At 36.0% G+C, this 17,118-nt stretch overlaps 1 protein-coding gene across 2 annotated transcripts in view; it reads right to left on the reverse strand.

Moving 5' to 3' along the window:
• Positions 1 to 17,118, reverse strand: part of SLC12A2 (solute carrier family 12 member 2) — a 110,122-nt gene that overhangs the window by 65,478 nt on the left and 27,526 nt on the right. For both annotated transcript variants that reach the window (XM_058737211.1, XM_058737205.1), the window contains exons 2-4: positions 15,854 to 15,973; positions 14,456 to 14,531; positions 14,062 to 14,157 (exon numbers count right to left, since the gene is read on the reverse strand). In XM_058737211.1, the coding sequence (XP_058593194.1) occupies positions 14,062 to 14,157; positions 14,456 to 14,531; positions 15,854 to 15,973 (292 nt within the window). The remainder of the gene's footprint in view (positions 1 to 14,061; positions 14,158 to 14,455; positions 14,532 to 15,853; positions 15,974 to 17,118) is intronic.

Raw genomic sequence — 17,118 nt, forward strand, 5'->3', positions numbered from 1 at the left:
ATTCAAAAAACTATATAATTTGTGATAGTAATAGAATAATGGAAGAAAACCATATAACCATTTCAGAAGATGTAGGAAATACATGGCAAAATTCAATATCCAACCATGAACAAATATTCTCAGCAATTTAGAAATAGAACTTCCTCAATCTGACAAATGACATCTTCAAAAACCCCACTAACAACTTCTTAGTTGTGATATATTGCACTCATTCCATTTAAGACTGAGAACAAGGTAATGATATCTATTCTCACCACTTCAATTAAACACTGTAGTGGAACTCCTAGCTAATTCAACAAAAGAAAGAAAAAAAATCCTAAAAATTGTAAAGACAAAGTGTAAGCCATGTCTATTAACTGATGATACGTCTGTTTATGTTTAGCCAGATCACAGACTAGTGGGACTAAAGTACAACAAGTCTATTTTATTTCTATATGTAAGAAACAAAAAAAATGGAAAATAAAATTTACAAATACCGTTTGACACAAAGGACATGAAACATGTAAGGACAAAGTTAATAATGTATATGCTAAACATCTATACAGAAATATACAAAACAATGCTATCAGAAACAACAGATCTAAATATATGGATGTACCATTTTCATAAACTGTAAGATTCAATACTTTTAACATAACCATTCTTCCCAAAAAGATAAAAAAAAATTTTTTTTTAATGTTTATTTATTATTGAGAGAGAGACACAGAGCATGAGCAGGGGAGAGGCTGAGAGATTGAGAGACACAGAATCTGAAGCAGGTTCCAGGCTCTGAGCTGTCAGCACAGAGCCCGACGCAGGGCTTGAACTCAGAAATCACGAGATCATGACCTAAGCCGAAGTCAGACACTTAACCGGCTGAGCCACCCAGGTGCCCTCCAAAAAGATTTTTTTAAAGATGTTTAAGTTTATTTTGAGAGAGAGAGTGAGAAAGGCATACAGAGAAGGGCAGAAAGAAAATCCCAAGCAGGCTCTGTGATGTCAGTGCAGAGCCGGATGAAGGTTTGGGTGTCACAAACAACGAGGTCACAGAGTATGAGATCATGACTTGAGCCAAACCCAAGAGTCAGATGCTTAACCAAACGAGCCACCCAGGCACCCCCCAAAATATTTTTAAGGCTGAAATCCCAAAGCCCCACTAAGATTTTATTTTATTTTATTTTTTTACTATTTAGCAGAAAACACCTAATTCAAAAATTTATGTAAAAATGCAAACGACCTAAAAGAGCCAAAAGAATCTTAAAAAAGAAAAACAAATTTGGAAGTCTCTGAAATTATAAAGCTAAGCAATCGATACTAACTAGCATAATAGGAGAAACAAAACTTATCAATGAAATAGCATATAGTCTAGACAAAAACACAATAAATTTTTCAACAATGGCACAAAAATAAATTCAACAGAGAAAAGATAGGTCGTTTCAAAAAATGGTGCAGGAACAAGTGGATACGTACACAGTTGGGTAGCAAGAGGAGAAAACCACAACCTCTGTCGTGCTAATATTAAAAAGCTCCTTTGATGCTACTAATAGTCAAAACCTAAGCTACTATAAAGACTCTAGATAAAACAAAGAAGAATATCTTTAAGACCTTGGGATAAGCAAAAGATTTCAGGCCAGTAGATAAAAGCCGTACACGAAAACACAAGAATCTGGATTTCATCAAAATAGTAAACTTCTACACTCTGAAATATAGCATTAAAAAAATTATAAAAATATAGAGGCAAGTCAAAAACTGGGGGGGAAACCCATAATACAGATGTTAGACAAATCACTTGTATTCAGAATATATTTAGAAACTCCTACAAATAAAAAAAGATAACACAATTTAAATATTGGCAAAAGATTTGAATACATTACAAAAGAAGATATACAAGTGGTCATAAGCACATGAAAAGATACTTACCATAATTAATTATCTACAAGAATAGCTATAATTAAAAATACATAACAAGTGTTGGCAGTAACATGGAAAACTATTAAGTCTCATATATTGATGGTAGTATAAAATGGTAAAACCACTTTGGAAAACTATTTGGCAATTTCTTATAAATGAGACATATAAATACCCCATGAATCAACAAATCCACTCATAATCTCCCAACATGAATAAAAACATAGACATCGACACAGACTTGTCTAAGAATATTCTTGTCAAGCTTATTCATAATAGCCTCACACCAAAAATAACCCAAATGTCCAACAATAAGTACTAAATAAACAAATTATTGTTACTACAAATGTACAGTCATAAACCAAAGTAATATACAGTAAAATGTGTGTAGTAAAATACTACACTACAGCAAACTACTAACATATAGAATGACATGGATGAATTCTAAAAATATTATATTGAGGTATGACACAAAAAGAGTACCTTTTAGGTAATAAAAGCCCACCCTGGGCTAGAGGTGAGGGAATGATTATAAAGGAAGTTTCCAGTATGATAAAAATACTTTGTATTCTGATTGAGCTAGGTTTATATACTTACCAAAACTCACAGAACTGTAAACCTAAAATCTACATTTCACTACGTGTGAATTTTACTTCAATAATATTGTTCTAATAAACTGTAAATCTACTTTCAACAACCATCATTTTAAAACTTAAAAAGTATACCCTAGTCAAAATGATATAGCAAAAAATCTTCACGCATGTTAGACTTCGAGAGATTAAATGGATCCCAAGCAAGTTCATCAGCTCACTGATTACAACAAAAGGAGTCAAAAGTTACCTTTAAGATGAACCATGTGTTAAAGTTGTTTTTAAAAGGCACTTAAATTCATCTATATATCTTTCTGTAAAAAACAAAGAACCCAACCCTAATTCAGGATGAGCACAGAACACCTGCAAAATGAATGGACAGACTGGTGACCCAAATTTTTCATCACCACCTAGCACCCTCCCTCCTCTCCATTCACTTCTGTGGTTGCTGAAGTGTAAGCTCACAGAATCCTAGTACTATAAGGCAACTCACAGGTCATTAAGCCAAACCCCTCATTTTACAGGAGTACACAGAGATTCAGGGAGGTCAGTGAGTATAATAGGGGACTGGTAAAGCAATGAAAAGACCAAAGTGATCTGCTATTCCGTCCCACAAGAAAAATCAACACTAAAAGACTGCCTATTACTATTAAGAATTAATTCAAAACTGCATGGAAAAAAACAAAGCTCTATTACAATTGTACTTTAAACTTAGGCAAAACACTAAAAATCTTTTCCTCGGCTTTTACCTGAAATAAAAAATTTCATGAATGATAAATGGGTAACAAAGGTTTTTGCAAAGTATCCAACACTTTACAAGAAACCGACCTTATCCTGTTTCTTTTTTTAAACAGGAGTCATTGGATTTGATACCTCACTTCCCAGTAAAGTATCTTGCCAATTTTTGTCGTAACGCATTAATCAACGATTACCTTAGCTTTTGCTGATACGAAACATAAAAATGAAAAACCCATAATTAACCAATGTGCATGTGCATGGTAAGGAGCAAGTTTTGATTAGGACCACATTTACTAATCCATCTTTGTAGAAAGCGGAATTATCAGGTACAGCTATTATGAAACTATTATGAACATTCAGAACAAATGAATTCACGAATTATATAGAACCTTCAAAACTAAAGTACACAGAGACAAAAAACCCCACAAAACTACAGGCAGGAAGGGAGGAGCAGTACTTAACTATCTTTTGAACACGCACTCTGGATGTCTGACTACCAATTATGCCACAAAACAGACATTTCTTAAACCACACATGGCTCTTAGAAGTTCTCATCACAAGGGAAATAACATGTTTTTCTTCTTTATCCCTTCTATCTGTACGAGATGATAGATGTTAACTAAACTTATTGTGGCAACTAATTCACAATACCATGTAAGACCACTCATTATGCTGTAAGATCTAAACTTCTTCAGTACTGTATTGTCATTACATCTCAAACTCTAAGAAAATAAAAACTACACATGGCTCAGTTTAGCACTACATGACTCTTCTTACCTGCTAGCAGGGACTAAATGTTGTTCATTAATGTGAAAGGTATTTTAATATTTAGAAACACCAACAAACCTGTCCGAGGCCAGTTAATTTCTTCTGAACTATTACACTTTCTTTTGTTGTAACTAGTGTTCTTCCTTGGATAAAAATTGCACAAGAAATCTTATTGTCCAAAATGATGTTAAAATATCAGTCAACAAATGATCATCCTCAGTGCCTCAGGTACGAGTAAGACTGAACAAAATCAAATTTTGACCCAAGTTTTCTATTAAAATGAACTGCTTTCAAAGAGGAGCTTCAAAGTAATTCGATGTAAAATACAAACTAATTCAACTATGAGGTAGAAAAACAATCCCATATAAAATTTGAAGGGTAATGGACTCAGTTAAAATAAAAGCTAATTTAACAAGGTGACACTGTGATGGGTTAATTTTATGTATCAACTTGCCTAGCCCTGGTGCCCAGACATGAGATCAAACATTATATTCTGAACGTTTCTGTGAGGGTATTTTTATTTCATTATTGTTTTTAAAGTTTATTTATTTTGAGGCAGAAAGACAGTGTGAGCCGGGGAGGGGCAGAGAGGGGGAGAGAATCCCAAGCAGGATCTAGTCAGTCAACATGGAGCCAGATACGGGGCTTGACCTCACCAACTGTGAGATCACGACCTAAGCCAAACCAAGAGTGAGATGCTTAACCAACTGAGCTACGAGGCAGCCCTGTGTGAGGGTGTTTTTAGAGGAGATTTACATTTAATTGGTGGAATGTAAATAAAGCAGTTTGCCCACCATAACGTGGGTGGGTCTCATTCCATCAGCTGAAGGCCTGAATAGAACAAAACAAACCTCTCCGTAGCAAGAGGGAGTTCTGCAGGAGACAGCCTTCAGACATCAACTGAGAACACCTTGTCTCTGGGTCTCCAGACTGCTGACCTACCCTGCAGGTCTTCGATTTCCCAGCCTCCATTATTACGTGAATCAAGTCCTTCAAATACGTCTTTCTAGACACACACTGTCACAAACACCTTATTGGTTCTGTTTCTCTGGACACCCCAACTACAAAAGTATTACAAGGTAAATATACAGAAATCCATCATATTTCCATATACCAGCAAGAAACAGTAAGAAACTAAATCTTACAATAGCACAAAAACCAGGAAATACTAAAAAATATCCTCAAAATCTGTGTACTAAAACTTTAAGAACTAGAGAGAGATAAAGCATATTTGTGAAATGAGAGCCCTAACAGTTGTTAATTCTCCCCAAGCTGATCTCTATACTGAACCCAAGTTCATCTAAATTCCAGCAAGACAGTTTTCAAAAATTGACAAGATAATTCTAAAATATATATGGAAAGGCAAGAGAACTAGAATAGCCAAGACAATTTTGAAAAAGGGCAAAGTAGAAGGAGCTATAATGCCCAACTTCAGGCATTACTATAAACCACAGTACCAAGATAGTATGGTGTTAGATTAAGGGCAAATCTGCAGACAATGTACCAGGAGAGAGTCCAGAAACAGACCGACACATGTAGGGTCAATTAATTATTTTCCAGATTTACTGAGATATAACTAACATATAACATCATATAAGATACACAACGTGATGGGGGCGCCTGGGTGGCTCAGTCAGTTAAGCATCGCAGTCTTCATTTCAGCTCAGGTCATGATCTCACAGGTTGTGTGTGGGATCGAGCCCACGTCAGGCTCTGTGCAGACAGTGCAGAGTGTGCTGCGGATTCCCTCCCTCTCCCTTCCCCTGCTCACACTCTCTCCAAAAAAATAAACCATTAAAAAGACACATAATATGGGGCGCCTGGGTGGCGCAGTCGGTTAAGCGTCCGACTTCAGCCAGGTCACGATCTCGCGGTCCGTGAGTTCGAGCCCCGCGTCAGGCTCTGGGCTGATGGCTCGGAGCCTGGAGCCTGTTTCTGATTCTGTGTCTCCCTCTCTCTCTGCCCCTCCCCCGTTCATGCTCTGTCTCTCTCTCTCTGTCCCAAAAATAAATTTAAAAAGTTGAAAAAAAAAAAAAAAAAAAAAAAAGACACATAATGTAACGTGCTGATACACATACATATTGCAAAATGTTTACCAGCATAAGGTTAATATATTCTTTACCCCACAGAATTTCCATTTGTGCTGTTGTTTTATGGTAAGAACATTCAAGATCTACTCTCAGGAACTTTCGAGTATACAATACTAATTATAGTCTGCATGTTGTATGTTAGATCCTCAGAACTTACTCTGCTTGTAACTTTAAGTCTGACCAACTTCCTCATCACTTCCTTTGCTCATCAACCCCTGGTAGCAACTTTTCTACAATCTGTTTCTAGGAGTTTGGCTTTTTTAGATTCCACATATGAGTGAGATTATACAGTATTTGCTTTTTCTAACTTATTTCACTTGGCATAATGCCCTCAAGGTTCATCTATGTTGTTGCAAATGGCAACGTCTCCTTTTAAGGCTATATAATACTCCGTTGTGTGTGTGAGAATGTGTGTTATTTTTTCATGCATTCATTCACTGATGAACACTTAGGTTGTTCCCAAGGCTTAGCTATTGTGAATAATGCTGCAATGAACACAAGAATGGCAACATCTCTAACAAATAGTAATTTCACTTCCTCTGAATAAATATCAAGGAAGTGGGACTGCTGGATGATATGGTAGTTCTATTTTCTGAGAAACCTCCATCCTGCTTCCACAGTGGCCATACCAATTTTCACTGCCAACAGTGCAACGGGTTCCCTTTTCTCTACATCCTCACCAGCACACTTACGGTCTCTTGTCTTTTTGAAAATAACCATTCTAACAGGTGTGAGGTGATAATTCATTGTGGTTTTGATTTGCATTTCCCTGATTATTAGTGATGTTGAGCTCCTTTTCATGAACTTGTTGTCTTCTTTGGAGAAACGTCTGTTCAGGTACTTTGCCCATTTTTAGTTTTTATTATTTTTTTAATATTTATGTATTTTGGGGAGAGACAGAGTGAGCAGGGGAGGGTCAGAGAGAGAGGGAGACACAGAACCCAGGTTCTGAGCTGTCAGCACAGAGCCCGACACAGGGCTCAAACTACAAACTGCAAGATCATGACCTAAGCCGAAGTCAGACACTTAACCGAATGAGCCACTGGGGCGCCTTGCCATTTTAAAATCAGATTGTTTGGTTTGTTGCTATTGAACTATGTAAGTTCTTTCTCTATTTTGGATATTAACCCCTTATCAGATACATGATTTGCAAATATTTTCTCCCATCCTGTAGGTTGTCTTTTCATTTTGCTGATTGTTTCTTGTGCAGTTCAGAAGTTGTTGCTTTTTGTTTGATGTTTGCTTTTGTCATTTTGTTGATTTTTGCTTTTGTTCTTGTGCTTTTCCTGTTGTATCCAAAACATCACTAGCAAGACAAATGTTAAGGGGCTTTTTCCCTATACTTTCTTCTAGGAATTTCATGGTTTTAGGTCTTAAATTTAAGTCCTAAATCCATTTTGAGTTAATTTTTATGAGTGATTTAAGATACAGTTCCAATTTCTTTTGCATGTGAATATCCAGTTCCCATTTAAGAGCCTACTGTTTTTGCACTGAGTATTCTTAGCTCCCTTGTCAAATACTACATGACTCTACACGCATAAGTTTATTTCTGGGCTCTCAATTCTATTCCACAGGTCTATGTACCTTTTTATGTCGCTACAATACCATTTTGATTACTACAGCTTTGAAATATAGTTTGAAATCTGGAAATGTGATGCCTCCAGCTTTTTTTTCTCTCAAGACTGTTGGACTCTTCAGGGTATTTTATGGTTCCATGATAATTTTTCCCATTTCTGTGAAAAATGCCATTAGATTTTGACAGGAATTACATTGAATTAATATTGAAGGAACCTAACTGGCCATCAATAGACGAATGGACAAGGAGAATGTGGTATGTATACATAATGGAACATTACACAGCCATAAATAAGAATGAGATTGTGTCATTTGAGACAACATACATGGACCTAGGCAGGATTACGCTATGTGATCTAAGTTACACTGACAAACACAAAAAAACCATGATTACACTAAGTGGAACCTAAAATAACCAAAAAAAAACCAAAAACCAAAAACCAAAAAACAAAACCCTACCTAAACTCCAGATGAATAAACAAACAAAAAGCAGAATTCAGACCTATAAATACTGGTAACAAACTGATGGTTGCCAGAGGGAAGGCAGATGGGGAGTTGGGCAAAGTGGGTGAAGAGGAGAGGAAGATACAAGCTTCCGATTATGGAAGGAATAAGTCAGAATGGGAATAAAAGGCACAGCACAATACTCAATATATTGTAATAGCGATGTAATGACACAGATGGTAGTTACCCCTGTGAAAATATTATAATGTAACAACTTGTCAAATCACTAAGTTGTGTATCTAGAACTATGTAACATTGTGGGTCAGTGGGTCAAGTACCCTCAAAAAAAAAAAAAGGTTCAAAATTTCTAACTAATAAAAATCTCCAGAAAGTTGTTAGCCACCGAACAGACGAAAATGAAGTTTGTGACCAAACATCCTTTGTTTACCGTGGATGAAATGATCAATATATATAATATGAATCATCTATATACTCTACTGTATCTGTGGAAATTTCATAAAATAAAGGTTTTGTTGATGTACTGAGGAAGAGACAAATCAAAAGGTCAAAATAACGAAAAAGTAATAAACTTAGGAATGAGAAAGTAAACTATTTAACATTTACTGTTCAAAATTCATCTAATATGTTTAGAAAACACACCAGAATTTTACAGCAATAAACCACCTACTTCTGTATACTGACCAATCAGTTTATCCAAAGCCACCTTGTGTTAACATTGTGAGGAACGATTTTGAGAATACAATGGGGCAATAATGGACCCAAAAGGATCCAATATCCATTTTGGTTACTGTTCTAGGAAATACATTCTAATACCCTGGTTTACCAATACACAATACTTTGTGTGCCTGTTAACACTGGTCAAATTTGCTGTATTCTGTTGTCATTATTAAGTCAAGTAGAGAAAGATGTGTGAACCAACACGGAATCTTCTGACTAGGACTGAGTGCTATATTACCACTGTAACTGATCACTTTAAATATTAAACTTGAAGAGTCAAGACATAGAGCCCTAATTCTGCAGTAGACAATTTCAGAATGAAATTCAAGTATTTTTAATCATTAAAGACTGGCAAAATTGAAATGCCACTAAGTAAGTCAAAGAGAAAACCCAAATGAAAAATTATTTACAACTACTTGCCAGATTCACATTTGAGCCACTTGTGGTTTGTTAAGTCATGTTTTTACTAAACTGAAAACACAATGTTATGTTGAAGTCTAATAAAACCTCATAATACAACTGTTACAGAACTGCCTTTTACAGCTTCTTCAAACATTTCACTGATCTGGAAAGCTGTAATTTGAAAGAAATTAGCAATAAAAGGAAAGAACTATGGAGCTTATTTCTAAGTTACAACTCATTGCTTGGTGATGACAAGAATGAATAGTTACATAATAGACTAAACAAAAAATTGCCAATCAATGATAATCTGATTTTACTAATACAGAAAGCACTTTCTGTCACTTAGAATCCATGTGAAAAATGTTATGATTACTTCCAATATTTAGTTTTACCTATATACAGAAGGTTTCATTTCAGCAAAATGAAACAGAAGTATATAAAGACAATCCAGACATACTGCAGAAACTTAAAGATTCATCAGTAAAATCTGCATAACATTTAAATTTGTTGAAAAAATTATTGTGTTTCATTTTCGCTCTCTTCATCCATACAAATTATACATGGGACTAACAACTGTGATGCATTAAATCTGATAATGTAGGTCAAAAGCATGTTATCATGCCCAGCAGTTATGTTTCAAAAAATAATTGCCACTATTATCTGAACACAGCTCCAAGAAAATAGGATCTTGTCTGACAGTGATGGTTACAAACCCAGTGCCTGTCACCAAGAGCTCAACAATTACCTGTTGAGTGACTGAAATACAAGTAATATAAAATTTCATCTTGGTCATTTATGTTGATTTTACATGTTCAGAACTACTCCTCTGAATTTGGTGTAACCTGGATTTTTATTTGAAACTGTACTAATCTCTGTTTTCAACTTAACCCTCAGGTCATATAACACAATACAATGAACAACTAGTATTTACACTTTCATGTTATAAAAGGCTGCCTCTGCTTGTCCTCTATGTCATAAACGAGTTCATATTCACAGACTAATTATTGGTGGATGGAAGAATTTGGCCTGTGACATCTAGAAAATGCAGATCTCAGTGAAAGCAGCCGCTGGCCAGCACCATCTGGGTTGCGGAACTTGTTGAACATGACGCAGGTCGATTCTGTAAAACCCAGGTCTCAACACGGACACGATTTGTGGCACAGTAAAGAGCCCTGGCTCCTGACTATATGTACAATGTATGTGTCTGTTGGGCTAAGGACTATGCCAGAGATGAAGGTAAAGATGTGCTGAAGTTACTCAGCACTGCTTGTCTTATTCTGTGCAGGGAGAGAACTGAGGGGATGATGCTCTCACCTGCTAGTAGTTGTAATGATTATCCAAACATCATTACTAAAATCTAATCAAGCCCAAAACTAAGCATCTTATATTTTTTAAGTTTTGACTCTTTTTTTTTTTTTAAAGAAACCCTGAACGTTGTTATATTATTTTTATCCTAGACTTCATAACTGGACATTATATTTGTTTATAAGTTAGCAGTTATTTCATATTTAAAAAAACTACACTTTTATAAATTGGTATCTGTTTAATCTCCAAAATGTACTGTTAAAGCCAATGTTAAGGTTACTTGGTAAACTTAAACCTCTCCTATGGCAAAAAGCACATAGGAAAAGTATACATTTCACATACTGCCACACAGCTGGAAACATACCCTAGAAACCAAGAATAAAATATTATTCAATATTAATAAAATATAAATCAGTGTATAAGTTAAGAATCAAGATAAACTGTTGAACACTACCTCAAGTAGTTCTTTATATTAATAAGATAACTAGGCAAGTTCAAAAGGAGTCTCTCCAAATTAAAACCACTATAGAGAGCAACCACAACTTTTCAGTAAAATATTTCCTTGTTAATTCCCTTAATAATCAATCATAGAAAATTGAGATGGGCCTCCAAACATCACTATTCCCATGATATCCTTCCATTTCTCCATTAGATATCTAAGCCTTCAGCACCCTGACCCTATGGACACTTCTAGCTCCATTCCTCTCTTCCCTATGTAGCCCTTTTAAGAGAGGAAGTGAAAATTAATCCTGTGATGGGGCTAGAGGAGATCCAAACTTGGCACTCTTGGTCCCAACCCACTAAAAGACAAAGTAGTTTACAGTTACAAATGGCAAACAAACTCATACCTATACATGAGTTTTAAACCCTAACTCTCTCCCTCTTTTTCTCCTTAGAAAATTATGTCAGATAAGGATTCCTGGGTGCCTGACTGGCTCAGTCGGTGGAACGTGTGACTCTTGATCTCAGCGTTGTGAGTTTGAACCCCATGTTGGGTGTACACATTACTTAAAAAAAGGGGGGGTGGATTCTTGTTCCAGAGACATTCCCAGTCTGGATTTTGATCTAGTCATCCTATAGTGTCTAAGTTCCTGTCTCCCTTGCGTATTATATAAAATGCTTCCTGGAGCTACAGGCAATGACATAGTTCAGATTCAATTTCTCAGAAAACAATGGTTCAGATACTTTTATTGAGTAAAGGGCTTACAAAGTTGGAAGATTTTAATTTTCTTTCCTTCTTCGCTTATCACATAGAATAATTATCAGAGAACAAATCTCATCAATTTCTTGCTTACACTGAGTTTAGGTAAGGACACTTTCATTCAAGAAAGCTTGACTCAACAGGACATTCTTTATATTTATTTATCAATTTTGCTAATAAGTTAGTTCCCTAGCATTCTTCAAAGGTAAAAAAAATGAAAAGATCTTTTTTTGTGGTGTCTGTGAACCTAAGGATTTTATCATCTATTATATCTTCATTCAAAACAGTTATTAGTAGTAGTACTGCTGTTCAAATTATCCAAACTTAGGTCAGTGTTAGCTTCTTCAAGTTGGCTCCTGGGTCCTTTTGACCTGAAACCAAGCACCTTTGTTACCTCTCTACTTTCCAATGTGAAAAGATGTGTAGGCTCTTGTAGTACATTTCCTGCCCAGATCTGGAAATCAATTGTTTCTCTAAGGTCCCCTGGTTCCTCTGAATGAAAATACACAACATAGGCACTAGGGGTGCTCACTGCTACTGGGCTGGTCATTTGTTACAGGGAATTTTTATGCAAAGAAGTAAGCGACAGGGACTTTTGGAAAAAAACGTGTGAATCACAACAATATATTCAACTTAGAATCATGACTATAGGATGCAATATATTCTCGCCAGATTTAGACTTGTATCTACTTTGTGGAACATAAATAAATCCCATTACGGCTGTCCAAGTCCATGAAGCAGATAGAGGTGACAGAAGGGGCTTACAGTCATTGAAAAAAAAAACTCCATGAAACTTTCACTGCAGGTGATGAAACAACTTTTTTATATTCTGTCAAGGATCAGCCAAATTTCCAAAGTCACCAACAAGTGAAAACTGAATGCCTTCTAGCAAAGTTTCAAAGTCTGTGGTCAAAGTCTCTAAAGTACGTGTATTCATGGATATATATAAAAACTACTGGCAGTATCAAAAGATGAAATGGCTTTTCAGTCATGATGTAGGAGAATCTATGCTTCCCCTAAGTCTGTGTTCACATGGAGAATAACAGTCTGTGGGATTCATGCTGCTAACGGTTTCATGCCCCAGTGCCCCCATTGAGGCTTACAACCTAGACTGGAAAGCCTGAAGATAGGGACAAGTTCTTTGGTGACTTGCTGGTCCCCACAAGTACCTAACACTGCATTCGTTTCTCCTTTCACTTCTATTGCCCAGAATGGAAGTAGCGGAAATAAAAAAAGCATGGGGCACCGAGTACGCAAGAAGCCAAAAAGAAAGTCTCACTGTAGCCTGACGAAACACTTTTGGACAAATCCATACCTTACACCACAATATGGCTCAGTGTAGACTCATGTACACATAAAACTTCAGCCAAGAGTCATGCATGCTCAGCACGGCCATAATCATATTGCTACTAGCTTCCCCCAGGGCCACAGTGATTTGGATATTCTGGTAAGTAAGAAATAGGAAGATGATGAGGAAGAATGAAAGGCTCAATGTAGTTCTCTAAATAGCTGATGCAGATAAAACAGAAATTGTGTACACATAATGTCAAACTGATCTGTAAAATAGGTGAGGCAGATGGTACAGGTTGATCCTCTTGTCAGTCGATCCACTCTGACAACTTTACAGGAGCTGCTAAAGTCCATGTTCTCCCCTTTCTCTAGGGATCTCCTCATTCCAGCTAAATGACGGGTTCTGATTTGGAAAATGTAATTCTTCTCTTCTTGTTCCAAGAGGTCCCAAAGCCATTCCCCTGATCTCTTGGGTTCTCTCCCTTGGCAGGAGTGGGGGGGGGGGGGGGGGGGGTAAAATCTCACAAGGCAGATCTTGTGGACTCCAACGAAAGAGGCCTCAGGGCACCCAAAGAAGAGACCAAGACTTGATAGTGTGGATTCCGAGTTCTGGGCGTAATATACCAGCTGTCAGGTCATTGGAAAACAACTCTGTCAAAGTTCCCCTAAATGGGAAGAATGAGGTTATACCTATAGAATACTAAACAAATACTGGATGCATGCCACTCATCTAAGGGCTGAAATCTGGGAGGAGGCAATAAGGGGCAACCCAACTGAGAAGAAATCGGTTAGAAGCTCCATTCTTGCTACAAAATACATTGAGCATCCTAAGTAACTGGACACATACATGTTTTTGTATAGGCTGAAATAAAATTTTATATTTAGATACACTAGTTTGAAAGTGCTCAGTATCATTCCTCACCTATACAGACCTATGTTGCTTTTTGAAAGGTAAAAAATAATTTAAAAATTTAAAACTCACTTTATTAGTAACAGTAATCTCGTAACAATGATATGAGAAGACTGAATTTACCTCCTCGGACAAATCCATTAGTAGCTATTGCTGATGTAGACAATCCTGTGATAGTTGTCACAACAGTGGCCATTATAATTACAACAACCGACAGACCTTGAGGGGAAAAGAAAAGAGGCTGAGAAATACTTATTTCAACTTGCTATATCTAGAAAAGGTTAATAAACCTAATTTACGTTATAGTAAACAATTACCTTATTTTTACCCCATTTTAGAAAAATCAAACCAAAATTATAAAAAAAGGAACATTAAGACAACAATCTGATACAAAGAAAAAACAGTGTACAATAATTTCTAATTGTTTGACTTTTAGGAGGTTCCCAGGCTAGATGAGCACACAGCTACTCTGCTTACTCATTCTCAAGTGAATCAAGCAGTATGGAACTTCGCTTACCTATTCCAGCTTGACCCACAATCCACGACAACCTAATGAAGAGCATCACACCCCAAATGTTCAACATACAACGTACCTAGAAAAGAAAAGAAGCCAAGTTACAGATGAAGCAAAGTGATCAAACAGAGTACATCAGTAAATGTTAAACTAGCCAAAAGGAGGATAACATACATTTAGAACTATAGAAAATCACTTTAAATCTCTTATCCTTTTCTTTATATTATTTTTAAAAGAATTTACTGAGAGCTAAAATGTAAGCTACTTTAAGAATAATATAACACATACACAGCAGCAAAAGCAACTGAACAAGGTAAAAGGGTATTTTAAGACTTCAACCCTAAGAAAGTAGTTCCTGTTCCCATTTATCAAAGCAACTAGGTATAATTTTTGCTTGTTCTTTATCAACATTATTTCCTGATTCCTTCAGAAGATTCAGGTATTACAAAATATCTGTCAACACAAAATGCCAATTGTTCACACATGTTTTATTTTTTAAAGTATATTTATTTTTAAGTAATCTCTACACCCAGTGTGGGGCTCAAACTCACCACCCCAAGATCAAGAACTGCACACTCCTTTGACTAAGCCAGCCAGGTGCTCCTCACACATCTTTTAAAACTCTCAACTATTTGACAGAGCTTCCTGTATTTATTTTTACTTTTATTTATTATGCTTACACATAGAACATAGTCTTCTAAAATATGAACATTTAAGAATAGGCAAAGAGCACTACCTGGAGCTTCACATTTACTCTGTCCATTAAAAGTGATGAAAGTACTCCTAGAAGTGGGACTTCTCCTTGACTTCTTTTCTAAATGTCAACACAACTCTTAAGTACCCCCAAAGTCTAAATGGGAGGGCCTTTTAGTTTACCTGTCTACTCTAGTCAGTTCCTTAGTGCCTATGTGAACACAGAAAAACAGAAGCAAATCTGAAACTAAGTCACTCAAACCTATCTAGTGAAGTGACCTCAACACTTAAGAAAACAATTTCTCCTTTATTTTGTTCCTCATTAACTTTTATACATTTCTCTTCGAGAAAATAATGGCATCGCAGAAAAGGAAGCAGCAATCTATCAGCTCTATTGCCCGTTCAGCTTTCTTGATTCTGATGCTTCCAACAATTTCATCATTTCATACTTAATTTCTGACAAATGACAGTATGTGAGATTTATAAGAGGTAACAGAATATAATTTAGAGGAAATCAACTATAGTATGATTCCATTAATACATATATCCTGTTTCCTTTACTGAATTTAATACAAGAAAAAGAGGTACATGTTATTAATATGGTCTTCTGTAACAGACAAGCTCTCTTAAGAAATGATAAGAATATTAGGAAGATTTTCTAATAAAAAGAAATGTTGTAACTCTAAAATTAAGTCTATAGGTACGTACTAATACACCCTTGATCCAGCCAAACTTCACAACTCCTTTACTTTCCGCAGCATACGTGACCACAGCATCTCTGGTTGGAGTACTTTCTTCCCCATTGGCAAAGCCGTCCTCAAAAGGTTCCTGGTTATAAAAGAAGTGTGAATTATTCATTATTTGAAGTTCACAATCACCTGATAAAGACAAATATCACTAAATACATTTACTCATGTTTAAGAGGATACAGATTTCCAAGAATCAAGGGAGTCTGCATATTTTACCTAAGAAAAAAAATGTACAGCACATATTTTACCTTTAAAAAAAAAATGTAGAGCAACAAAGTAGAGGAAAACCTTAATTAATGAGTGTTTAAAAAATTTAAATCTTATCATGACAGTAAACCCATTTTAATCATTTCAAATTTTAATTACACTTTGGTGGTGTCTGGAGAACAAATACTGTTTGCTAAGTATAGGCTTAGCTAAGTAAGTCAATTCAGACCTTGTTTCTCTGGCCACAACTTTACAGTATTTGGTTGGCATCCTTCCTACAAATGAAATTACAACATTAACAATTTAAAACTCCTCATCACCAATGAACAGGTTTCCCCCTATAGTCCGTTATAGCCGGATTCCCAAGATTCATTCCTAACTCCTGCCTTTACTCACTCTTCATCTGCATTCAACCATTTAGTGCTTTTTTTCCATTGTAATTTTTCTCAGATTCAGACATGAACAGGTTATCCTTCATGTCTGATTGTATTATTCTTATATTTTGTTCTCTAACTTCCCTCGCTCTCTCTCCCTTTAGTTTTCTTGTTCAGTTCCAATACACCCAAGATAAATGACACATTTCCATACCAGGAACAACGTTATTAAATAGGTCATGAAGGGTGAAGGGAGGTGTTGGGGCAGGGAAAATGCTTTATGTCTAGAATCATGTCCCTGACATTATCCCCATAATTTTTCTTTACCTGTATGTCAACAGCAGGGAACAAAATACAGCTGTGTTTTTAATCTAATTCTTTAAATGGAGAAAAATCAACTAAATTATCATATAACCCTCAAACTTGTCATCCAGATTTCCTGCCATACTTTTTTAAGCCATTTTCAGTGGTTCATACTCTCTAGTGATTTCCTAATACAAATATTTTTCACAGACATGAACTATACCAGATGCTGTGTTACCAGAGAGAAAAATCTGTCATAACCCTAACTTTCCTTTTTCGCTTGACCAGTACCTATTAGGCAAGTAAACTCATTAAATTCCATTTAATGTATTGTATTTCT

This window comes from Neofelis nebulosa, chromosome 1 (assembly GCF_028018385.1).
Source record: "Neofelis nebulosa isolate mNeoNeb1 chromosome 1, mNeoNeb1.pri, whole genome shotgun sequence".
NCBI classification, from domain to species: domain Eukaryota; kingdom Metazoa; phylum Chordata; class Mammalia; order Carnivora; family Felidae; genus Neofelis; species Neofelis nebulosa.